The sequence below is a fragment of the Jaculus jaculus genome, chromosome 8 (assembly GCF_020740685.1).
Source record: "Jaculus jaculus isolate mJacJac1 chromosome 8, mJacJac1.mat.Y.cur, whole genome shotgun sequence".
In the NCBI taxonomy this organism is placed as follows: Eukaryota; Metazoa; Chordata; class Mammalia; order Rodentia; family Dipodidae; genus Jaculus; species Jaculus jaculus.
Genome location: NC_059109.1, coordinates 136,745,845 through 136,771,471, shown reverse-complemented (window position 1 = coordinate 136,771,471; position 25,627 = coordinate 136,745,845). Strand labels below are relative to the sequence as shown.

The following is a 25,627-nucleotide window of genomic DNA, read 5'->3' as shown; positions in this document are numbered from 1 at the left end:
TGGTCACTCCAGAGGCCTCCAGCTCGAGGGAGGGCTTCGGCTGTCTGCAAGGAGAGGGCGGGAGACAGGACAGCATACCCACTGCAGAGGGTGGAGTGAAGGCCCAGGTGGAAATAGGGAGCAGCAGAGCTTCCAGATGCTGACAGGGGAGATCTGTAATAATTTTTCCCAGGCCCCATCAAACTCTAAGCTGTATTCAGGACCTAAGAATGGGCTGTTTCCATCACCACAGGTGAAAACAAAACACAAGCCAAGTACATCTGCAGGTCTAGTCTTTTAATTGCTTAAAATTAATCAGTGCAAAATGAGGTGAAGAGCTCTGTGTCGCTGAGCAGAGGCAGGAGGTGGCCCTCACACGAGCCTACGTCTCTTGGAGTCTCGCCCCATGTCACCCTCCTGAGCGTCCACCTCACAGTCCAGCGGGGACACCAGGTTCAGCAGCGGGTCCTCAGAGGCACGTCCAAAGAGCGCCAGCAGGAGGGCCACACCGAAGCCTGTGGCTCGCTCACCCTGTGGACAGAGGTGCAGAAATCCCAGGCTCAAGGGGTGGCTCTGTGCACAAGGGGCTTCCTAGGTGCCTACACATGTGCCCTGTCCCCCAGCCTCCTTCTCCATAAGGAAATCATAGATCAAAAGCCAGAGCCCAGAGCCAAAGGGTGGGGCGGGGCAGTAGACATGGCCTAACCCACATCTCCTCGGGGTGGGGAGGCATCAGAAGGAGGGTCCTGAGCCTCTTGCTGAGCGTGGGCTGGCTGAAAGGAACACCACACACTCTGTTCCCAGAAACGAAGGGACCAGAGGTCAGGGGGACCACAGCTGTCCGGAGGCTGAGCCACAGACATGACCCACAACACAGAAAGTTTCTGATGAGCTCAGCCAGCAGTGCTCGGGCTACAGGGGCTCCATAGAGAGGGAGGAAGTGGCCCCAAACATGAAGAGAGGATGATGGGAAAGTGTCCAACACAAAGGGGACACCTGGACACGCAAGCCTGAGGGACTCACAGCATGTACCGGAGCAGCAATGTCCAGGTGGACCCAGACACCAGGCCAGTCGAATCCAATGTGGGAGGCTATGAAGAGGCCAGCACAGGAGCTGGGGCTGTTGTCTCGGTCCTAAGGAGGCCATGAGGGCAGGCGGTGACGTCCCACCCCCACGGCGGGAAGGGCTGGGGGAGTTCTGCCTGTCCTGCCCCTACCCTCAGCCAGGGACACCAGTGTCTGCAAAGCCAGGTGGGTGAAGGGACCCAGTGCGTGGGAGGCTGAGGCCCTACCGGGGGGCCTCTGACCATGGGCAAAGAATATGCCTCCCCTCAACACAAGGGGACACCAGGAAGTGCCCGATGGGCCACCAAGTCGGCCCTGATGTGGGAGGAAAGGCCCCGGCGTGTGCCCCAGAGGCCTTCTCCGCAGCTACGGCCTCCTGGACAAACCTGCACCCTGACCTCGGTGTGGGAGCCCCACCTGCACGGCCGCTGCTGCTTGTGGGCACACGTCCCCCACGCTCGCACTCCCTGGCCGAGGCCAGGCTCGGCCCACACCTACCGCCACTGAGTTCTTCATGTCAGCCATAGCTGAGGAGAACTCGCTGAAGTGCAGCTCTGGGCAGTAGACCAGGGGGTGCACCAGGTCCCCACACTTCCGGCCAGCCTTCACACAGGCTGCCTCCCAGTCGGCACTGTTGGTGAGCACGGCGGCATGGTACTTCCCCGTGGCGATGCCCTGGGCAGGGGGCACACCGGAAGCATCCAGTCCAGAGAAAGCAGGAAAGAAACACAATAGACATAAGAAGGGCAAAGAAAAGACAGAAAAGCAGACAGAGGCGGCCGGTGCCCAGGTAAAGAAGTGAAGGAAAGGAGCTGTGAACATTAAGCAAGGGGCGGGTTCCAGTTGTGCCCTGCAGCCTCCTGAGTCCTCACAGGCCTGATGACAGCTGCTCCACCCCACCTGCCTTCCCCACCCTAGGTTCCAAGGGGGTTCAGGCTCCCAGGGAGTTGCACCCGACGGGTGAAGCATGCTGACCCCCACCTGGGCCCCAGTCAGAGTGGCCATGTCCACAATGATGTCAGCTCCTAGGTCTTTGCAGGCATAGGACACGCCATCGGCCAGCACCAGCCTGCCCTCCGCGTCTGTGTTGTTGATTTCTACGGTCCTGGGGGGTGAGGCAGAGACACCATCTGGGGATGCAGCTCCCCAGGGCCCTGAGTGACGACCCCCTTTGGAATTGGGAAATTCAATCCCTGTAGCTCCCCAGCTCCAGCACACGTGCTCTCTCCAGGAGGCTAGGACACCACATCCTCTAAGTGTTATGCCCCAGCCTGAGCTGAGGAGAAAGCCACAGGTTTAAACAGGGCAGCATCACGAGGTGAGGGAAGGGAGGGTTAGCCTTACTTTCCTGAGTACAGTAAGTGAATGTCATCGGGCCGAGTGGCGTTGGGTCCCACTGCATTCTCAGCCAAGCAGAACACTGCATGGAGGTTGTCTTTGAAACCCTAAGGACAAAGTAGGTAGAGGCTCTTGTTATAAGCTGGAGGCTCTCAAGGAGGGAAGGGACGGCCCAGTGCTCTCAGACCTCCAGACAACAGGAGACAGATGGACAGGTACCAGCAAAAATAAGAGCTTAGTCCTAGAGGTTCGGAGCTGGGAACACCCCACCACTCAGGACAGAGCATTCCATGAAGCCCTCACCAAGCAGCAGTTGTACCCCAAGTGGTACAGGAACACAGGACTCAAATCTAGTTCTGTCACCACCAGTGGCTTGAGCTGGGTGAGGCCTACAGATGTTCAGAGTCCAGCAGATACACATGGGGGTATCTGGTTAAAGAACCCACAGGTGTCTCTAGTACAGAATTCTCCCAAGGGAACTGTGTTGATGTACTTAGGCTACCTGGCCATCCAGCTGGCCATTTCCCAGCTTGCTGTTCATCTTCTATGATCTCCTCTTCCCTCCCTCTCTTTCCATTTTATGTTACTTTGTTGTTGTTGTTGTTGTTTTCTGGTTTTTGACATAGGGTCTTACTCCATAGCACAGGTAGACCTTCAACTCAAGGCAATACTCCCAACTCAGCCTCCTGAATGCTAGGATTGCCCAGATTCCTGCTCAACGTTTTTACCCAAAGAATTACTACTGTGGGGAAACTGGACTCCACAGTAAGCACCAGTCCTCCCATATCTGTATTCACTCACTCAGTCCCTACAGTGTGATTGTGGGGACTCCCGTCATCCTGCCACCACTGTTCATTTTCAATCCGCCCTGCAGCATATTCCCTTCCAAGAGGATGGTGGGAAGCATCAGGGTTAATCCTGGAGCTGGGAGCTAGGGGCCCTCTTGGGGAGTCTAACATTTACAGCAGAGGGGCTCTCAGTACCCTTCAAGGTCTCCTGCAGTGGAGGGGTCCTGATAGCCATCATAACCCCTTGCTGATGCACCAACATCAACAGCCTAGTAGCCTCATGTGCAAAGCCCAGATGAAGGCTGGGCAGATAGCTCTTCAGTTAAAGGTGCTTGTTTTAAAATCATGCCAGCCCAGTTTCAATTTCTCAGTACTCACATAAAGTCAGATGCACAAAATGGATGCATCTGGAGGATTTTTTTTTTCTTTTTTTGCAGGAACAATAGCAGCAAGAGACCTTGGCATGCACCCATTTGTTTCTTTCTTTCTCTGTCTCTTTCTGTCTCTCTCCTTCTCACAAATAAATTTAAAACAAAAAATTTTTTAAGAAGAAACAAAGAAGAACCCAGAAGAGCCTACCTGCTGAGCACTTCCCACCAGCACATTCCTGCCAGGACAGACCCTTCTATTGAGTAATCAGCAGGGGGTAGAGAGCAACCCAGCACTATGTCAGGCAAGTGACTCCTCCAAGAATATGTCACAGGAGCCTCTCCCTTCAGAGAATGTCTAGGAGCACCTTAGAGCTGGACAATGCCCATGCATTCACTGACAAGATCAGCTATCAGGTAAGTGGGGTTTGGCTGAGATAGCAGAGACCTGCAGGGGGAAGGTCAGGTGGCAAAAGCTTGGTGCTGCCCACCTGTAGTGGCAAGCAGGGCATTGTGGAATGCTCGCGGTGTCCCCTTATGAGTCTCCAGGCAACAAGGGGTGGAGAAAAGCAGAAGAGACACATGTACTCCCACAAATTACCCACAGTGCTCTGTAGTGCATGGCCCCATGGCCCACCCAGGCTCTGTGTGAGCAAAATGTCCAACTACTAGACCCAGAAGGCCTGTCCATGAGTAGCACAGCAGGGTCCAAGCGAGATCAGTCTGGCTATGCTATCTGGTTTTGGACACAACAGCACCAGGCTCCCAGCACCTCTAAAGTTCCCAGCAACAGGCTGTCAGAGGGATGGCCATCAGGCAAGGATTGAGCTCTGGGGTTTCTACTGAGACAAGGGAGAAAGGAGTGTGAAGGGCTATCCCTGGGGATGGGAGGTCAATCACAGGGAGGCATTTACCAAAGGATCTTCGATACCCAGAAAGGTCATGGGAGGGATGTGCAAAACTTGAGTACTAAGCTGGGTCCCTCTGACTGAACTTACGCCTGCCACATGCCACAGAGATTTATGGGCATCCACATAAGTCTCTGCAGGTGGCCGTGAGTGGACACTCAGGTGGAGATGAGGCCCACCCAGAGCAGTCAAGGCAGAGCTCTGGGATGTACCAAAGAGCTGTGTGCAGAGGTGTGGACCTACGAAGGACCTCGTTAGCAGTGGGAAAAAAGAGGTGGAAGAAAACCCAGAATGAGCACTTGAATAGGAGGTGGCCTTACCTGTTTGATGGCTGCTCTGAAGGCCCCCAAGATGGCTGCAGCACCCCCACAGTCTCGCTTCATCCCTGGCATAGTGGTCTGCAGGGACACAAGGGACAGACAGGGTGAGCTGCAGGAACATGAAGCCTGGCTGGCGCCTCTCTAACCCTGATCTGCACAGCACACTAGGGTCCATCACCCATAGGAGTGTCTGGGCCTGTGAACACCTCATCCCAGGAATGCCTGAAACTCTGACCAGCCAAAGGAGGTGTTTTCTGGTGCTCCAAAAGCAAAAGGATGGAATACCCAAAGATATTGAGGGATCTCTTTTGTTTTGGTGCAGCTTTGGGGCTACCAAGCAGTAAATATGTGATCAGGGAGGACACATCAATGAGCCTATCAGAGTGGCCAAATTCACCATGGCCAGCTCTCATGTGGCCACCGGCACAACACATTCAGATCCCTGGACTCAGGTTAGTGCAGCAGAACTGTTAGTCTGGGAGGCCATCTGTACCATAGGACTACTGCTCTGTCCGGATTACAAGGATGAAACTGAAGGTCACTTGGGGCCTCCTAGACCACACCTGAAGGTCTTATCTAGGCTTCTAGGCAGCAGTCAAAGCTATGGATCCCTCCTCAGGCATAGAAATGGCAGTAAAATGTTTGTCAATGGGACACCTCGCCAGTGTGCTTCATTCATCACAGGTCCCTATTGTTTTCATGGTGGGAAGGGACCTGGAGGGACCCCTGCCCTGGCCGGTGACCATTCTGTGCCTCCCGAGAAAAGCCCAACAGCCAGCCTGTGCTGAGCTCTGGCTCCCAGTAGTGGAGTCTGGGTGGAGTCAGCACACAGGGTGTGGATGCTTCCCTTTGGCCATTCCATCTCCAGCCACAGCTGCAGCATGGCCCTCCCCTCCACAGCCTTCCAACCCCTGACACACGCCCTGACTCTTTCACTTCTGCTCCCCTCCATCGCTGAAGCACCAACCTGAAGTTACTTCAGTTCTGTCTGTCTATCTGCCTGCCTCATTTGCCCCTTCACACAGCTTCTCAAGTAGATCCAGCCTATGCTCCTGGTCCCCACTGGGCCACCAGCAGCATAGTCTGAACAACCCCTTAATGTTTCTGCCGTCCTCCCTTGACAAGGGGCTCTCTCCACCCTTGCACGTTCATGTCACAGTCCCTGCTTAAGACAGATCTAAGGGGAAGTCTTTCCTATGAGCTACTATGAACTACTTAGGGGGTGGCTGTCCATTCTCATGTTTTATAGGCTCTGAACTCAAAACATCCAGTTTATATTTGAAATTAACAACAGGTCCTAAGATGCAAGGATTTAGTCTTGAAATGCACTGTGCGACTCTGGAAGCCTTACTGTATTACATGATCCTTGAATTTTCATGGAAAATATTTTTAGACATAAACAGCTGTTTCTCTAATTAAGCCAAGCGAACACAGTCCATCTAGCACAACTGAAAGGAAGCCATCTTTCTGACCTAATCGGCAAGAAAGCACGGAAAAACAGGGCCTCGGGTCTGGCAGCAAACTACTTCAAAATGACCCATCCAGAAACTGTTTCCTGACAGCTGTTCACAGAACATGGCGTGCTCCTGCACAAGTGACGCCTCCCAAACACAGGGGGAAAGTGTCAGCCTCGCAAAGAGAGGCCCACTGGCTGCATGAAGTGCCGCCAGCCCTTATATATACTGTTTTTGCTGTAAAAGAAAAGGTTTTTCACACTGATACCAAGACACCAACTCTCTTTGCCATTATGTTGACACGTCACAAGACCCAGGACTAGTGAATGTGCTGGAGCCCTGGTCCAGCTGATCAGGGCCCTGGTCTTACGGTAAACTGGGAGTCACTGGCTTTCTTTCCGCATCATCCACGAGATCCAAGCAAGGCCAATGTCACCACAGAATGCCCTTGCGGAAGCAGGAACATTAACTGTCTCAACAGCACCGAGTGTGAGCCATTGTCACTACTACGTGACAACACACTACTGTTTCCTTCAGGGCGGTGTCAGAGCAGCACGGGGTGGCCATGTGAGCGGCAGCCCGGGCATCAGATAAGCGACAGCGTCCTGAGGAGGCGAGCCTCTCGCCTCCAGAGCAGCACCACCCAACTGCTTCCTCACACTCCAGGTCGTTTCTGATGAGCTAACGGTGACATCAAGGAATACAGACGGAAACATGCCGGCGCATATGCGTAAGTCAGCGAGCTGATGTTCTCCAAGGGGTCCATACATCATACAAAATCAGACACAGATGTGGAGCCCACGTCCCTTCCCGTCCTCCACCTGTCCGCAGTCTTGAAGGCAGAGCCTGCCAGTAAGGCTACCCTGGCTGGCCATCAAGCCCCAGGGACCTCCTGGCTGCCTCTTCAGTGCTGGGATTCCAGGCATGTGCTACCATACCTGGCATTTTCTTGTGGGTTCTGGGGACCAAAACCGGGTCCTCATGCTTGAGGGGCAAGCCATTACCCACTGAGGCTCAAGCTGAAAGTTCATCAACATGGCTTGGGATCCCACAACACAACAGCCTCTAAGGAAACAATACCTGCCAAGTTTAGCAAAGATGCCCATAGTTATCAGAAAAGGGCACTAGAGTATTCCTTCCTGTTTCAGCCATAAAATGCCAGATTGTCTGGATAGATTTCAACCAAAACAACATATGGCCACAGTCCCAATGCATAGGCAGATGCAAGATCCTAACTGTTTTCTATTACACAGGCCCCAAGGAGATTTGAAAAAATGTACAATAATGCAACACAACTTTGTTTTCAGTTTGAAAATTACATTACCTTAATAAAGTTATACCATTCACATTCATGTAATGGATCTATATTGTGTTTAAAGGAATGACTAGTATCTTTGACACGTCTCAACTTTAATTTCCAGTAGTCCTATCAGTAACTATGTTATATTACTTATATTATATATTAAAATATAAATATTATAGCATTATCAATGCAACGTACTTAAGTGTACCAAGGTCCCAAGTAACATCTGAGTCCCAGGACCGGCAAGTCCACTGGTTCTGAATTGCCAAGATCTTTGCAGAACTCAAATTGTTCCCAATTGTTCATGCAGTGTTGGGAGGCTTGCTGGTGTCACCAGCTTGCTATGTGAGATGTGACCACTTCCCAACACCTGCTTCTGAGGTGGCCACGTGGGCCAATGCTTATTCCCGCTGTGTCATTTTGTGCCTCATTCTTGAAGGAGGTTGTGGGCACCTGTACACCCAGACTGGCATCTTTCCATCAACTGCTGCAGGAGCCTGACTGTCCAGCCCCATGCCAGGTGCCCACTGAAATTCAGCAATAGCTCCCAGCTCTCTCCGAGTGGCGGCAGGACAGTTTCAAGAGCAGGGGGAAGCGGGCCGGTTAAAGATGCGGTACCTAGATGGGATTCGTTGCTGCTCCTGTTGTCTGGCCCCAGGAGGGCAGGCTGTTGTGTAGCTTTGGAGCATGGCCTGGAGGCACGGAAGATGGATGACCTACACTCTAAAAGTTCTTCCGGCTACCTTCAGACTATGGCCTCCCTGGAGATGCATGCTAGATGCAAAGTGAGGTGACATCAGGCTCCCAATGTTCCTCCCAAGTGACAAGAATGAGAGCCACAGCACAAGGATGAGTCCCTGGGAAGCCATGCTTCTTGCTCTTGCCCAACAAGCCAACATCAAGAAAAGCCTGCATCTGATCTAAGTAAGAATCCTCTGCCAGAGAGATGGCAGCTGCCTGGGGGAACAACAGAACCAGGGGGCAGGGCTAGCAGCCAGTACCAAGTGCAGACGACAGGGCCTGAGCAGAAGTGACAAACACTAAGAAAGAAGCTAGAAGTCAGATTATTATCGCTGTGCACTCATGTCTCGATACATCAGTGGTCACATATTCTGTCCCCCCAAAAATAGGTTAGTTGAAGTTTATATTATATTATCTTGTGTGTACACAAGAGTGTGCCAATGGGACAACTTTGGGTAACTTTCTTTAGGAACGCCACCCACCATTTTTAATACAGAACCTCTCTTTGGCCTAGAGCTCACCAAGTAGACTAGAATGACGGCCAGCAAGCCCCCAGGGTCCTCCTATCTCGACCTCCCCAGCAGCACTGGTGGGGACAAGTGTGCAGCACCACACCTAGCTTTTTGTTGCTGGGTTCTGGGGACAAGCTCAGGTTCTTTCCCAATGGAGCATTTCCCAGCCCCTGTTGGTTCAAGATTAAACAGCTGCTACAAGTTCCACTGTGTTTGAATCGTAGAACTAAAAGCTTCAAATTCACCCATCTTTATGATTTATCCCCCCCAGTGACATGTTCCTTTGTGGTTGTAAGTGAAAAGGCCATTGGGCCTGACACAGAAACGCAGCTGCGCAGTCTCTCGAGAACCTCGATGAAAGCGTCAGCAGCAACACAGATGTGGAGCCCACGTCCCTTCCCGTCCTCCACCTGTCCGCAGTCTTGAAGGCAGAGCCTGCCAGTAAGGCTACCCTGGCTGGCCATCAAGCCCCAGGGACCTCCTGGCTGCCTCTTCAGTGCTGGGATTCCAGGCATGTGCTACCATACCTGGCATTTTCTTGTGGGTTCTGGGGACCAAAACCGGGTCCTCATGCTTGAGGGGCAAGCACATTACCCACTGAGCCATCATCCCAACCCCTTTGAGTGTGGTATGTAAGATGCTTTGTGGCACATATATTGAAAGGCTTTTAGCCTGGGTCTCAGTGAGCCCATAGTCAGCACTGAAAGTTCCAGAATAAATACACCATGAAGCAGGAGATGTCTGCCGGGATGCCTGTGTGTTAGTTGCTTTAAGTAACAGAAACTCACATAATTAAATTAACAGTGCCCTGAGACACTGAGCACAGACAGGCGGCTCACCCTGGCTCCCACAGATTTGTGGGGGTCAATTTGATGGCATCAAATCCATGAGGTAAAGCCCAGACACACTTTAATGCTGCAGTCCATTACCACAGAATCAGGTGGAGGCTTATGTTATCTGTGTGGTTTTTTTCCTACAAAAATACATTAATAATATCTGAAGTGTTGATGCATTGCCATTTTCTTTATTTGGGCTGAAATATTTTTCTTTTCAACTTTTTTTACTGTCATAATAATGTGTACAGAATTCAATAAAAGAGAATGTTCACTATTGGTGGGATTATTTTTAAACTTGTATTATTAGTTTCATTTCCTGAATAGTCCTGGAATTAATTTGGTTGTATAGAAGAGGAGAGGATGTTAAAACGATCGCCCACTCTGAGTATTAGATGCAGTAAGTGTTCAGCAACGTGACTGACACTGGGCCTCCAATGTCAGGGAGACAAGAGGGAGTAGGTGGCTGCTGTAAGTTGGAGAGGGCAGGCTACGCCCACAGGGCATCACCTCTTGACCCTGCAGAACCATCCAGGTGAGAAGGGTGGGCCAGCATTGCTAGATCTGAATCTCTAAAAGGCCTGAAATTCAGTCTTTTATGAGAATTCCTCCTGGTTTGTTTGTTGCATGTGAAAAGCATGACTGGGTGTGTAGTGTGTGTGTGTACGTGTGTGTGTTATATGCACATGTGTGTGCAGGTGCATGTACCCTTTGTCTGTGTGTGTAGAGGCCAGAGAACATGGGGTGACCGTCTTCTACTGCTAACTCATTTGTTTCCTTGAGAGAGTCTTATGGGTTCCAGAACTTGCCATTGTTGTGAGCCCCAGGGATCCCCCATCTCTGCTCCCCAGAGGGCTGAGGTCACAGGTGTGCATGGCTACCCTGGGTCATTTTACATGGGTGCTGGGACTCGAACGCAGGCAGTCTCAGGCCCTCTCAGATCCTCGCGCTTGCATTGGAATTGCTCTTAACTGATGAACCATCTCTCCAGTTCTGGATTCCTCCTGGTTTTACATGCTGGTAATGAATTCCCATTTGAAAAAGGCCATTTGGACCAGGAGGACATCTGTGAGCCCCATGGGTTGTGGCCAGAATGCGGGGCTTGCTACGGACAAGTACAGCCTGCCCTTCCCTGCAGGAGCTTCTCAACTCCTACAGTCACTTCCAGATCCTATGAGGTGTTCCTTCCCCAGTCTACTCCTCAGTCCTTCCCCAAGAACTGGCCAGGCACCAGCACGGTGACCACTCCACGCAAGTGTGAGTACATGGAGACCTTTGTGGGGTGGCAGCTGTATCAGAGGCAGCTGCCATCAGACTGACACTTCGCACACCCTGGCTTCCCCTCAGGCCACTGCTCCAGAGACATCTCACACAAAAGCCACACTACTTGAGGCCTCCTAGGGCCACCTCCTAGCACTCCTCACTCCCCTTGCTTGTGTATAGCTCTCTGATACTGAACCCATGTGGACCCCCCCCCCCACGGCATTCTCTTCATGGTAACCTCAGGCAGATTTGGAAACATCCAGCCTTGCCTCTGGCACCTGCATCATGTGGGAGGGAGACATGCGTGGTGTGTGTGGAGACCAGAGGTCAGCATCTGATGTCTTCCTCAATCACTCTCCACCTTGTTTTGTGAGAAGGGAGCTCACCAATTTGTCTAAATTAACTGCCCGCAATCCCTGGAGAACCTCTGGTCTTAGTCCTCCCAGTGCTGGGATCACAGGTAACACACAGCCTTTACATGGGTGCTGGGGATCCAAACTCGGGTCCTCATGCTTACACAGCAAGCACTTTCCCGACCTCAGCCAATTCCCCAGCCTCCAACTTCTGTTCTCTGTCCCTATAATCATTACTGTGACTTCTCTCTGGGTCTGGCCCAGGGTATTGGGGTCCCAATTCTTATTTAAAGCATAGGTACAGAATCTAGGCACCTCATAGTAAATCACTCCTTTTCGGAATGGGGACAGACCGGGTGGACTCTCTCTCTGAACCCAAGAAACCCAGCTGTCTCCAGATGACTGCTCCTGGGGGTGGGGGGCTGGCCTGGACCACAACCCAAGACCCACATCTCACCTTCCCTTTGATGCTGAGGCCCCCCGTGTCGTAGACGATGCCCTTGCCCACCCAGGCAATGGTCTGCGTGGCCCCATCAGGCGTGTGGCTGAGGACAGCCAGAGCTGGCGGGTGTAGAGCAGCTTTGCCAACCCCATAGATACCTGTGCGAAGAAAGAGTGCATGAGGCAAAGGTGGTGCCAGCCGGCTCCCAGAGGCCCTGCAAACACCCATCCCGGCCAGTATTTCTCCTGGAGAGCCATGAGGTCCCAGCTCGGCCTCCCCACCCCCTCCTGCTCCCGACCAGTGCGGGACAGAAGAATGCAGACCTGTTCCAACATCTGAAACTGCGCAAAGTACTGTTAGGCAAGAAAACCCGCTGAGGGAAAAGCTATATTGTATCGTGTCCAGAAGGGAAAGAACAGGGTTGCAGGATGAAATTACTTTTGGACAGTGCTTCAAGGTCTCTCCCACTCACACTCATCCCCCTGCTCCGAGCCCTGAGCCCTCATGCACACACGGCCTGCAAGACCCCCCTCCCCCGCAGCCTGCTCCCAAAGCCCCGGCACGACCACCCCCCTCGTCCGCTCTCCCCAAAGAAAGCGGGGCCTGCGTGAGCACGAGCTGCGCCTCGAGGTGCCCTTCACTGAATCGAATGACTGACAACAGTCGTGAAGGAGTGAGCCACGGAGCCCCCGCCGCTCCTGCTCATCCCACAGGACCACTAGAAATGTCCCCTCCTTGGAGAAACTCTCTCCAACATATGTGGTCTATGTCACCACATGTAGCTGATTCGCCTGTGTGAGATGGGCATGACTGACACAGCCCCTGGGGACCCTTGTGATGACCCCACCTCAGAGAATTTTTCTCCAACTAAGTGGCCTACGTCTCCATGTGTAACTGGCTCGCGTATGTGTGATGGGCACAGCTCCTGGTGACTTTTATGATGGGTATCCACATCCTGTCGATACTCTGCCCTTTGGTGTGGCAGGTCCTAGAATCTCATCTTAACTAAGCCCAGAAAACATGCAAGACCCTCGTCTGAGAGTAGGTGGGCAGGGTGAGTGACGCTCCCATCTTGTTTGGTCACCTGTCCCTAGAGATCTCTCTTGGAGGCACCCAGGGGCCGTCCTCTGACTTGCTTTTCTGATAGGAAGCCAGAGAGGAACTGACATCTGATCAGCAGCCCTCCAGCCCCAAGGTCAGCTGGAAGCCCACGAGCACCCATTCCTGGGGCTAAGATGGCTGGCGGCCCAGCTTCACAAGGCAATGGCGGGGAGCGACCCCAAGACCAGGGACAGCCACGCCAGAGGCCTGCGCTTCTTCAGTGGCCAGCTACCTAACGAGAGACAGACTTCACAGCCATGGAGGACCATGACAGTGACCCTGGCCTACAGCCACAGAGGACCATGACAGTGACCCTGGCCTATCAGGATGAAAAGCACCCCGAGGCAGCCCAGCCACGTCCTTTTCCTCCAGTTCCTGGGAGAGATGGGACAGCCAACATGACACGCGAGGAGGCTGCAGGCGGGGGCGACTTACATGCAGCGGCTCCTTGCCATCAGCGTCCGAGCGTTTCTCCCTAGAGCTCTGCTCCCCAGGCTCTGGCCTTGGGCTGGAACCCACATTGACTCCTTCCAGGTCATAAGCAGAGTGAAATCTGGGACACTGTGCCACAGGCCCCTCTCTCTGACCCCTGCCATGCAGGTGTCCCTTGCTCAGTCCCAAAGGCCGAGACCCATGGGCTCATAGCGTCACCCACCTCCAAATCCCCTCGTCTTCAGCTCTTCATCCCGGATGACAGTGGGGGCGATCCCCAGCTCTTTTCCAACTTTGCTAATCTCCTGGACGTGTTCATGGAAAAAACAACAGGAGACACGTGAAGAAGGCTTGACTCAAGGCGAGGCCGGGCTGGGGGCCAGAGACGAGCCCATCCATGGCTGTGTGGTGGGAAAGGAACTGCCTTGGAGGCCAGTGGCTTCGCCTCTCATGATGAAGCCCGGGGGAGAGGGGGACCTCAATACTCTGCTTCCTGCACTGGTGACTGTGGGGCTGCAGAAGGCCCTGTCCAACCCATCCTGGCCTCTCAGAACAGGGTGGAGGGTGGACAACAGAACTTCATGGGAGCAGCCAGGCCAGAGAACATGGAACACCCTTAGGCTCCCCTGTCACTGCTTGGGGTCTAGATACCCACCCATTTCAACCCACAGACGACCCTCCCTTGGCAGGACAAGGCCACAAACCTCAAGGAAAATGTCTGTGTTCATCTCATTGCATGGTGTGTCCACAATGCGGGCGGCCAGCCGCACACCTTCAGTGGCATTCGCTAAGCACTAGGGAAAAAAAAAAAAAGGTAGGGCTGGACAGATGGCTTAGCAGTTAAGGCGCTTGCCTACAAAGCCAAAGGACCCAGGTTTAACTCCCCATGACCCATACAAGCCAGATGCACAAGGTGGAACATGTGTCTAGAGTTTGTCTGCAGTGGCTAGAGGCCCTAGCGTGCCCATTCTCATTTTCTCTCTCTCTACCTCGTTCTCTAATGAATAAAAACAAATAAGTACAATATTAAAAAATATTTTTTAAAAAGGTAGTACTGGGGCCCAAGGACTGGGTGGGAAGGGATGCCTCCCTCCCTGCCCATTCATTTCTATAGCAATCCACAGCTATCAAAGGCACACAGCTCCAAGGGGGGCTCACAGCGCAGAAGGGTAGACCTTGAGGTACACTGTCGCTCAGCACCCTGGATGCTGGGAGGGGCTGCAGTCCCAGTGAGTATGTCACTCTTCTGGGGGGGAGAAATAGGGGTCATTGGATGGCCACTGCTGCGGCGGGGAGAAGGGAGACTGGTTCCTGCCTCAGGGGGCTCATGAGTCTGTGATACCCAGGAGGGAACACGGACATCGAGAACTGGACATCACTGGCCCTGGAAGGGATTTATTTTAGGCGCATGATGCAGAAGGCAGCTCAGGGAGGACCACTTCCTAAATGCAAATGCCAAGCGTTCAGAGAAGAGGGGCCCCATGTCTCTGCAGAGCCGGCATGGCCCCAGGACCCCACTTGCTCATCCTTTTCTGCCACAGGACCTTGTTCTCAGCTGACTCGAGGGTACCTAAGCCCCTCCAGTCCCCATCACCCACCCAAAGTCTCAGAAGCCAGGAACCGCCAGCTGCACCAAAGCTTCGGCACTGGCCGGAAGAAGCAGATATTAAGGGGCTTGCGGGGGCGCAGGGCAGCAGCTCAGAGTCCATCACGGCCTCCCCGGGGCTGGTGTGTCAGGAGGGCAGACACAGGTCGATTGAGCTAGCCGGGCCGCCACCGCCCCCGCTGTCTGATCCTTGTAAGAGCCACTGCCTGTCCCAGGTAATTAAACCTCCAAGGCTCCGAAGTAGAAACCAAGGACCTGACAGCTCATATGTGCACTGTGTTTGTGAGGCCCTGCCACCTGTCAGCTGCCGGTGACCTGTGTGGAATGCACGTGGGGCCGAGGACTGGCCTCAGGGGAGGCAGGGGTGTGATCCTGCACACCCCAGCAGGCTCGGAGCTTCCACAAAGCAAGCAGTGAGAGCACGGAGTACAAGCGTTGGCACCCACATCACCCGAAGTGCCATTTGTTTGGTCATTCCCTCCGTGTTTATGTGAGGCGCCACTTATGTGCCAGCGGTCACGCCAGATTCCGAATCCAGACACACGAAGGACTGACAGGAACATAAACCAGCACACAGCAACACACTGAAGCTATGGGAGAAGAGGCCAGGAGTCTGCAAGACTCAGGGATCCTGGGCCCAAGGTGGAGGGTGCTAGAGATTCCCTGGTGAGAAAAAGGAAGCAAGACCACAGACAAGAGGTCGCCAGCCCTGAACAAGAATGGCAAGTTGGGCTGGAGAGATGGTTCAACAGTCAAGGAGCTTGCATGCAAAAAAAACCCCTAACAACCTGAGTTTGATTCCCCAGTATCCATGCAAAGCCAGATGCACGAAGTGGTGCATGTATCTGAAGATCCTTTGCAATGGCTAGGTGCCCTGGTGTACCCATTCTCTCCTTCTCTTTCTGGTCTGTCTGTCTCTCTTTTCTCTCCTCTCTATCTACTTGCAAATAAATAAATGTATTGTTTTAACAAATGGCACATTGAGGGGAGAGCAGGAAGTCCACTGAGGCTGGGAGGGAAACCGTGTAGTGAGGAGGGAAGGGGACAGGGCCAGCAGTGGGGCAGAGAAAGGAGAGCTAATCGCAGGCATCAAGGTGCATTCTGACAGAAGGTAGGCCTGAAGCTCGCTCAGAAGGAACTCCCTAGAGGTAGGGGAAGACTGGTCCTTGGTGTTCACGGCTAGACAGAGCCCAAAGGTAGCTGAAATCTGCCAGAATGGAGCTGGAGAGGCAGGAGTAGCTACAAAGAGAATTCCAGAAGTGACAGGCCAGCTGGGGGTCACAGGACTTTCAAATCAGTGGCATGCTTCAAGAAAGGATGTTCACACTGTGGCCCTTAGAAATGAAGTTTGGATGGGTAGGAGGGAAAAGAATTTAAGGAAAGAAAAGAAACTAAGACAATGTTTTAAAGTCTGGAGTCGAAGAACATAGAAAGCAGATTTGAGACAGTGGCGATGGAGGCCTGTCCTGATTCAGTCAAGTGGACGGTGAACATAGTCCTCAAGGAGGCGTTCACTTGGGGCTCAAGGTGACAGCCTTGCTGAGAAGGAAGTGAAGGGTAATCTGTGAGACAGGAAGAGGGACAAGTCGGTCTCTGGCTATTGGGTAGAGATGGCAAAGTGAGGCCCAGAGTGGAGGTCAGGCCATAGCAACAGAACTGGGGGTGACCATGTGGGAAGGGAGCCCAAGGTCAGGCCTCCACAGGCCGCCATGTCGGGAATCACTCCTAGCCCTGATTTCGTGCACGGGATTGTTTTTTAAACTCAAGTGAAATAACATATAAAAGTGCCCCACTGTGGCGGGGGGCCGGGGAGGGGGGTAGTGAGGCAAGCCATATGCGGTGGGTTTGGTATTAACAATGGACGTGGCTGGCACTGACTACTAGCTGGTCGGAACCAGACCCTGCAGGAGAGGCACCCGCCATGTTCTCAGGAGCCCCCGGGGAACCACAGCCCTTCCTTGGAGGAGAGGGAGAAAGGTCTCCACCTGAGCACCTAGGACCTTCAGCCCTCCAGACACTCACCTGCAGTGTGGACACTTCCACTGGCCCGTTGTCCTGTCCCACCAGGGAGAACTCCACCGTGACGGTCCTCTTCTCTGTGCGCCGTGAAGCCCCTGAGCGCTGAGTGAACAGCGGGAAGGCCCGGGCCAGAGCGCAGGCCGAGGCGAAGACATCAGACTGCTCACAGACCATCTGCGCAAGATAGAGGCCGAGAGCGGATGAGACCACAGGGGTCACCGGTGTGACTCCAGGATGGAAAACCCCAGGCTGGGGTGCCCAGAGGCAGTGTCGTTCCTCAGTCAACTTCACTGGGTCCAGAGGGACCTGAAGCTTCATGAGAAAGAAGACAGCAGCCACCAGATGTCCACTGTCCCCCACGCCTGGACAGGACAGCAGGACAGAGAGGGTGCACTAAGCGATGGGGACTATGTCACTTTGTGGTTGAGCGGTCAGAATGGGAGGCACGAGGGCCACGTGCCCTGCTACCCACTTGTGGCAGGGGTCCGCTAAGGAGCTCATCACATTGAGGTCCTAGCTCACCACTCACCAGGATGCACCGATGCGTTCCAGGAGGTAGGCAGGTCCGCACAAGCCTAGTGACGAAGTGGGCAGCCGAGGGGCTGTTGTGCCGGCTCACCCTGGAGGGCAGGGCTGCCACGGTGGCGCAGTTCAGGTACAGGGGACAACTGTCCGTGGGGTTGGGGTTGAGTGTGGCCAGAGCGGCCTGCCAGAGCTAGATCAGAAGAGAGACAAGACATATATACATGTGTGTGTGTATATATGTATATACACACACACACACGTATATATGTGTGCATGTATATGTGTATGCATATGTGTATATAGCGGCCCTGCTGGCCAGGCCTGCATTTCCAACAGGGCTGTGGGTGCTGGGTGTCTCGCAGGTACCCTTCCACTCTCGTGGGACCAAGCCTTGGGCTGACAGTCCTGTCTGAGGGCCCTTTTGCTTCCAACACGTGCGTCTGGCCCAGTTTCCACGGCAGTGGGTGGGGAGTGCAGAGGCCAGCGCAAAGGCCAGCAGGGAGCTGCCCAGGGGCGACCTGGAAGGCAGGGCCTCCCCGCCCAGGCGCAGGTGACTCGGCCCGAGCGGAGCAGGCGGCGCCAGGCCTGCGACAATGGCTGGGCCTGGTGCGCCGGGGCTCCCGGGGCGGGACTGCCGGCCGGGTCGTGGGTCGGGCCTCGGCCCAGGCCGGCGCGCGAGGCGAGGCGAGGCGAGGCGGGGCCCGCGCGGCGCCGGGCCGGGCCTGGCGCGGGGGCCTGGCGGCCGAGGCCCGCTCACCTCCTCGGTGACCCGGGGCTGCAGCTTCCCGCGGACGTGGCTCCAGGGCACGCGGTGCAGGTGGTGCAGCTGGCCGAGCAGCAGCACGGGCCGGCTCTGCGGGTCCGCGTCCCCGGCGCTCGCCTGGAACTGCAGCCCCACGTTCGCCATCTTCCCCGCGCCCCCCGGCCCGGACGCCCGCGCCCCGCTCCGGCCCGGCTCGGCGCCGCCCCGGCCCGCCCGGCCGCCGCGCTCCGCCTCCCGGGCCCCGCCGCCGCGGCCCGCGCAGACCTGCAGGGCCCGCCCGGGGCGCGAGGGGGCGCCGGCGGCGGCCAGGGCGCGGGGCGGCGCGGAGGGCTGGGCGCGGGGCGGCTTCCGGGCGCGGCCTGGCGCGGCTGGAGGCTCGGCACCGCCCGGGCTCCTCCAGGCCAGGGGCCCCCGGGAGACCCACGGCCCGATCTGCGCCCGGCCCGGTGGGCCCGCTCTGCAGACGTGCCCTGCCCACTGCCCGGTAGGTTTCTGAACGTGACCAGGCCCCCACACTGCCGGGCACAGCCCTGCACTTGAGAGGGGGACCCAGTGGACCCCACGCAGGTGCTGCTGCTGCTGGCATGGCCAGTTGGGAAAGCAGGTAACCAGTTGTCCATCATCCGCCCTTGCTGAGCCCAATCCTTGAAAAAAAACGGAAGATAAATAAAGGTCACCCCGCAGCTGCGTGCAAACTGCCCCTCCTGCCGGGGGGTTAAGCAAAGCGGAGGAGCTCCCCAGTCCCCCGCCTGAAGCAGCAAAGACTGCCTGAGGTGTGGTGCAGGACGGGCAGCGGGACCGGTGACCCTGGCTCCTGCAAGGTTACAGAAGACACTGAATCGCTTGAAAAGCAGCCATCTGACCCACACCGCCACCTCCTGTTGCTCCAGGTCTGGGGCTGGCACCTTCGGTGGTCACCAGCTAGCCCCGTGTGACACTCTTAGTTTCCATTTCTTCAGCAAAAGCTGGCCAAGTTTATTCCATCGCTCGCACACCCTCGCGCCCCTCCCCCAGTCCAAGGCGAGTCACCACCCACGCACCCATCTTCGCGGCCACTCCCTGCCGGCCACTCCTGCCCACTGACCCGCAGCAGGAACAGCGGAGGCCAGAGCGGCGCCACCCTGAAGGCAGGGCTTCGGGCCTACTTCTGCGCAAAGCAGGCATCACGAAACAGCTGCTGCATGAGCCGAGGGAGACTCCTTTGAGACCCTGGGTTTCCCTGACATAAAAGTCAACACTAATTGAGTCTTATTTTCTTGAAAATATTTTTATAGCAGCTGAATGTTTTCACACATTTGTAAAGGGTACTAAAGATCTTATCCTTCCTTTTTTTTCCTGTGTGCAGACACTGCAGCCAGGCACGAGGTCCTCCTAAGGGGGCTGGGAAAGCTGTGGGAGCCACCTTGAGGGCTCACGCTGTGTTCCCGCAGGTGAGACGTGATCTCCACAGGCCAGGGCAGGGCAGTCCTGCAGGAATGATGTGTGATGCCCAGAAGCGGAATGCCAGCTGGCTGCGAAGCCAGAGGACAGAGCCGGGCCGAGCTAAGAGCAGGATGTGGAGAGGGAGGCGGACAAGGGAACTAGGTTCACTTGATGTACGGTTGCAGGCTGCACAAGGTCCCACAAAACCTTTCAGAAAGTGGGATGGGGCAGTTGGGTGACTGGGACATTGGGAGAGAAGAGGGGCTACTTGTAGAAGAGAGATCACGTTGAAGCCTTCCCTTCTTTGAGGATTCTTCTATCCATCTGAAGGATAAGCTGAGTAACCCCAGTGACCCCAGATGAAGATGAATAAGGTTGTAGGGTTTGGTCAACATTTATTGAGAGCCGACTGCACACGGAGAGAGAGAGAGAGAGAAAGGCCAGATGGTAAATGGGAGCCAATATTCTCGATTCTGGGTTTAAGTCACCCCTGAATCAAAGATATCCAAAGCAAACAGAATGTGGAGGAATTATTCCATTCCGCTTAAAATGCCTGCCAGTTTCCTCAAGATGCAGCGTGTGACAGATATAAATAGGGTCCAGGAAAGCTCTTTCCTGTCCCCTGAAGACTTTAGCATAAATAAGACAGGTAGAACTTTGTTTAGACTAACTTTTATAAAGGTATTAATCCACAGCTTAGTATATATTTCACTGTCAATGAAAAATTCGCCTCTATTTAATGTTCTTTTTTAAAAAATGAAAGTTTAAAATAAATTACCAAATCTCTTAATGCAACCCAAGAAGTAACTTACGTTTTTGATGACTTGAGGCCAATACCACACCCGACTGGGTGTTCAGACTTAACTTGGAAATTGAGGAAAAGATCAAAAACTTCTGGAAAAACTCAGAGTAAACTTCCCAGGACTTATTAGGAATTTTTTTGATCTAGGGAACACTTACGACACATTTCTGTAATCCTACCTTGTAAGACAGGCTCTACGTGTCTGATGTGTTCACTTACATGTGAATTTCTTGCCAAAGTCCAACAAATCCCCTGAGGCCTGCTTTGGCAGTGCTGATTCCAGAGAGATTCCTCATAGAAATGCTGGCGAGCACAGACCTCAGGGAGTGCTTGCAGCGCATTGTGGAGTCCCTCAGCTACAACCTGTGGCCAGTACAAGCCATCTTCATTCACTCGCCTGTCAGTTATTTTTTTATTTACTTATTTCGGTACTGGGGTTTGAACCCAGCACCACATGCATGCCAGGCCAGACAAGTACACTACCTCTGAACCACATCGTAGTCCCTCTTTTTACTGTTTGTTTTGAGGCAAGTTCTCATTAAGTTGCCTGTGCTGGCCTTGTAAAGCACTCTACAGCCCAGGCTGGTCTTGGATATGTGATCCTCCTGCCTCAACCTCACAAGTCCAGTGTTCGTTCACTGAATATCCGTTCTAAATATCTCTAGGCCGCATCAAACTTAGGAGAGAAGAGCTATGTACGTGGACGGGGGGAGAGACGTAGTTGGTTACAGGGAAGGCATCAGGCTGGGATCGACCTCTGACTTGTTCTTCAGGGACAAGCTGGTGTGTGCCACCCAGTCTACCTTCTGTCCAGGGAACTATTCATGGGAAGGCCTAACAAGGTAAAGGACATGGTCCACTCAGGAGCAACTGAGCTCCTGTGGCTGGGCTCAGAGTGTCAAGACACAGCTAAGGTTTGCACTTGACCTTGTGTGTAAGTGAAAGTCCACAGAAGCGCTTCAGTCACGAATAATGTGAAATAAAGTCAGGTTCATTATCCCCGTGGAAAGTAGAAAAACTAGCATAATGAGTTTTGTATACCTTTCAGTTAAACGCACGCACGCACACACACACACACACACACACACAGTGTGTGCACATGTAGGGGTGCTCTCTAGAGGAATGGAACCTATAGAAAGAATATGTTGTCAAGCATGGTGGCGCACGCCTTTAATCCCAGCACTTGGGAGGCTGAGGTAGGAGGATCACTGTGAGTTCAAGGCCAGCCTGAGACTCCATAGTGAATACCAGGTCAGCCTGGTCTACAGCAAGACCCTATCTCAAAATAAAACAACAACAAAAAAGAATGTATATTATATAAGATAGGCATTTTAAACAAGTATAAAAAAAACCATGTGAAATCTGTATTATAAAAAGGATTTGTTAAGACCAGGCGTGGTGCACACACCTTTAGTCCCAGCACTCGGGAGGCAGAGGTTGAAGGATCGCCATGAGTGTGAGGCCACCCTGAGACTACATAGTGAATTCCAGGTCAGCCTGGGCTAGAGTGAGACCCTACCTCAAAACACTGGGGGTGGGGGAAGGATTTGTTAGATTAGCTTACAGGTTTACAGGATGCTGGGTAGTCCACAGACAGCTGTCGTGAGGCCTGGACAGCAATGGTCTTCAGTCTCCATAAGAAGGCTGATGACACTGGGTTCCAAAGTCCACAAGGGATGGCAGCAGCAGGGGAGATGCACATGCCAGTGAGCAGCGAAAGGCACTGTGCCCTCTTGGAGCTTTTGTCACGTAGGCCACCACCAAAAGGGTCACCCACTCTGGAAGAAGGACTTGCTCCTTCCATTAATCCCTCCTGGGAACGTCCCCACAGACCCACCCAAGCCACATATCTCTTACTTGATTCCTGATCTGATCAAGTTGGCAACAGAATTTAACCTTCACAATACACTTTTTTTTTCTGCCTCACTTAAAGTAACTCGTGGGCTGGAGAGATGGCTTAGTAGTTAAGGTGTTTGCCTGAGAAACATAAGGACCCAGGTTTGATTCCCCCAGTACCCACGTTAACCAGATACACAAGATGGCACATGAGTCTGGAGTTATTTACAGTGACTGGAAGCCCTGGCATACCCAGTCTTTCTATATATTTGCCTCTTTCTCTCAAAAGAAATCAATAAATACCTACTTTTTTGGACAATGGAACACTTGGGAACCATAGATTGTTGCTACAAAATTTTCAGTGCCAGGGATGGGGTATCTTCCAGTGAATTGTTGGCCAGGGAGGTCCCTGATGCCCCCAAAACATTACAGGCCATTGCCGAGGCCCTGGGTTTCCCACCAGGAATAGATGGCAAGACCCTATTACTGAAGACCCCACATACTTGGGCTGCAAAGCTACTGAGAAATCCTGCTGGAACTGAGCTGGTAACCTCCTCCATGTAGACCAGCTGACAGAAAGCTAGAAGAAGCCATTCTACATGTAGTTCAATGGGAGAAAGAGATACCACCAGTGAAGATACTCAACAGTGGACACTGCAAGTCTTAAATTTTGCCAGCTAGGCCAAATAGTATCATGTCTGTCATGGTGGAAACTAACTGCCCTCCAATTGGACTAGAGGCCCTTTCCATGGGAGGGAATACATCCCTGACACTGAAAACTTAAAACAGGGGTAGGTATGAGCCCTAGGGGTGTAACGTCTGCTGCTGTCTGGCTAAATGTATATACTATGCTTATTAAACTGCCCAGTAAGCACTTCTCTTAATATTCATGCCCGTATATTAATGCTACTCTCACTTTTGGTAGAGAACCTCTTCTTTTCAGATGGCAATGACCTTGGGATGACTCAGAAGGCATCAGGGTGCTGGAAAGAAGTGACAGGAGTGCTCAGCACTGCAATATCTCTATCACACCTTCCAAGGCTCAGGGTCTATTGTGGAAGAAGTGGTGGAAAGATGTAAGAGCCAAAGGAAGGGTAGGACTCCTTACAACATGCTCCCCCCAGACACAAAATGGCCTGCATATCCATGACCTCACAGTGCCTAACACTACCTACACAAGACCATCATAATAGGAGGAAAAGATGATGACATCAAAATGAAAGAGAGACTGAGAGGGGGAGGGAATATGATGGAGAACGGAGTTTTAAAGGGGAAAGTGGGGGGTGGGAGGGCATTACCATGGGATATTGTTTACAATCATGGAAGTTGTTGGAAAAAAAAAAAGAAATCAATAATTAAACTATTTAAAAGAGGCTTTAAAGGGGTTAGAGGGATGGCTTAGCAGTTAAGGCACTTGTCTGCAAAGCCAAAGGACCCAGGTTCTATTCCCTAGAACCCACATAAGCAAGATGCACAGGTAGAATGTGCATCTGGAGTTCTTTTGCAGTGGCTGGAGGCCCTGGTATACCCATTTTTTCTCTCTCTTCTCTCTCTCATAAATAAATAAAAATAATTTTTAAAATTTATAAAATGAGACAGGCATGGTGGCACATGCCTTTAATCCCAGAACTTGGGAGGCAGAGGTAGGAGGGTCACCATGAGTTCGAGGCCACCCTGAGACTACATAGTGAATTCCAGGTCAGCCTGGGCTAGGGTGAGACCTTACCTCAAAAAACAAAACAACAGCAACAAATTTTTTTTTTTAAGTTTTAAAGTTAACTCATGTGCTGGGGAAATGGCTCACTGAATAGAGTGCTTGTTGGGTGACCTGAGTATCAGACTTTGGATTCCCAGACCCCATATAAAAGCAGACTTCTAGAATCCCAATATGTCTATAGTGAGGGGGGAGGCAGAGACAGGAGAATTTTCTGGAAGCTCATTTTTATTATATTTTTTTAAATTGTGAGATTTATTATTTGGTTATGGTTGGTAAGGTATGGGCAGAGGAAGCCCATAGAGTTCGCCACTTGTCCAGGAACCTCCACTGGGGATGTATTTGACGACCCCCCCCGCCATAGCCATTAGTGCTGAATGGCTTCTCAGCTACCACATCTTCCAGACTCATCTGCAGGGAACTTGGTGAAGCCCCACTTCTTTGAGATGTGGATTTTCTGGCAGCCAGGAAACTTGAACTTGGCTCTGCACAAGGTCGCAGTCACGTGCTATTTATTCTGCAGCTTGGTGTGGATGATTGAACTCTGGCCACTGTGCCCTGGAGCTTCCTAAAAGCACCCCACATAGCTGTCTGGAGCCTGCTTTCTGTCACCACTGCACACGGGGCTCCCAGTCACCGGAAAAGAGCCGAGAACAGCAAGACTGGCCTCAAAGGACGGTGAACAGTGCGGACGGACCTGACAGGTGTCCTCTGCATTCCACAAGTGTGCTGAGGCACACATGTGCCTGTACTCATGCACACGAGCCCCCACACATACGCACACCCCAAGTGAATAATAAAATAAAAATAAGAGTAAAGAAAGTAAACAAGTGAAACCATAAAGTAAACCACGTCGTTACCCATCGGCACCCCGGTGTGCAGATGTGGCTCTGTCCTGCCACGGATTTGGAAGTGATACTGCCATCTGACAAACAGTCCACACTGAGACTTTCTTCCTTGTCCCCAAATGTCCTTCATGGCATTTTCTTCTTAAGTCCAGAATCCAAGCAAGGATCAGGTGTTCCGTTCAGTTGTCAGGCCTCTCTGGGCTCTTTGAATCCAGAATAATCCTGCCTTTCTCTTTCCTGACATCGACATGGCACGCCGGAGGACTACAGCTGACATCTGCCTGCCTCCTCCTGATCAAATGGTTTTGAGAAAAATACAGGTTATGCTTCCCACTGGGCCTCATGGGGAGGCACATGGTCTAAGGTCCCTTGCATTTGGTTTAAGAAGGACCTGAGGGAGCACTTCATGGTAAAAATGTATTTCCCCTTTTTACTATTAGTAGAATTAGAACCAACGTCTTCTTCATACACCAAATTATACCATTCATAATTGCTATTTCTCTCATAATTTATTTTATTTTTATTTATTATCTTTTTTTTTTTTTTTTTTAGAGTGAGAGAGAATGAGAGTGGGCTTGCCAGGGCATCTCCAGCCACTGCAAACAAACTCCAGATGCATGCACCACCTTGTGCATCTTGTTTACATTGGTACTGACCAATTGAACCTGGGTCCTTAGGCTTCGCAGGCAAACGCCTTAACTGCTAAGCCATCTTTCCAGGCCTTTACTTATTATTTGAGACAAGTCTCATGAGACATGGCCTTGAGCGCTCTGTGTAGCTGAGGATGATCTTGAATTTCTGATCCTTCTGCCTCCACTCCTGAGTGTTGGGGTGACAAGCCTGCACCAGAGCCTATGGTTCTGGGAGTGGAGCCCGGGCCCTCATCCATGCC

The 25,627-nt window shown here is 52.7% G+C and overlaps 1 protein-coding gene across 1 annotated transcript; it reads right to left on the bottom strand.

Annotated features, from left to right (window-relative positions):
- Positions 1-261: 261 nt before the first annotated feature.
- Positions 262-18,257, bottom strand: Npepl1 (aminopeptidase like 1). Its single transcript, XM_045157770.1, has 12 exons — positions 18,108-18,257; positions 17,355-17,540; positions 16,829-16,999; positions 13,905-13,994; positions 13,424-13,505; positions 11,683-11,825; positions 4,767-4,844; positions 2,389-2,489; positions 2,026-2,149; positions 1,543-1,719; positions 1,003-1,113; positions 262-510 (listed from the first exon to the last, which is right to left on the bottom strand). Exons 1-12 carry the CDS (start codon positions 18,255-18,257, stop codon positions 352-354), a joined length of 1,572 nt encoding a protein of 523 aa, XP_045013705.1. The 3' UTR covers positions 262-351.
- Between the last annotated feature and the right edge of the window lie 7,370 nt (positions 18,258-25,627).

Excerpts from the sequence above, each read along its gene's own strand:
- Npepl1 (XM_045157770.1), bottom strand. The coding sequence starts at position 18,257 with ATGGCGAACGTGGGGCTGCAGTTCCAGGCGAGCGCCGGGGACGCGGAC. Across the intron at positions 4,845-11,682 it reads GCCTCAGCATCAAAGGGAAG|ACCACTATGCCAGGGATGAA; the intron begins GTGAGATGTGGG and ends GTGTCCCTGCAG. Across the intron at positions 2,490-4,766 it reads TCAGAGCAGCCATCAAACAG|GGTTTCAAAGACAACCTCCA; the intron begins GTAAGGCCACCT and ends CTTTGTCCTTAG.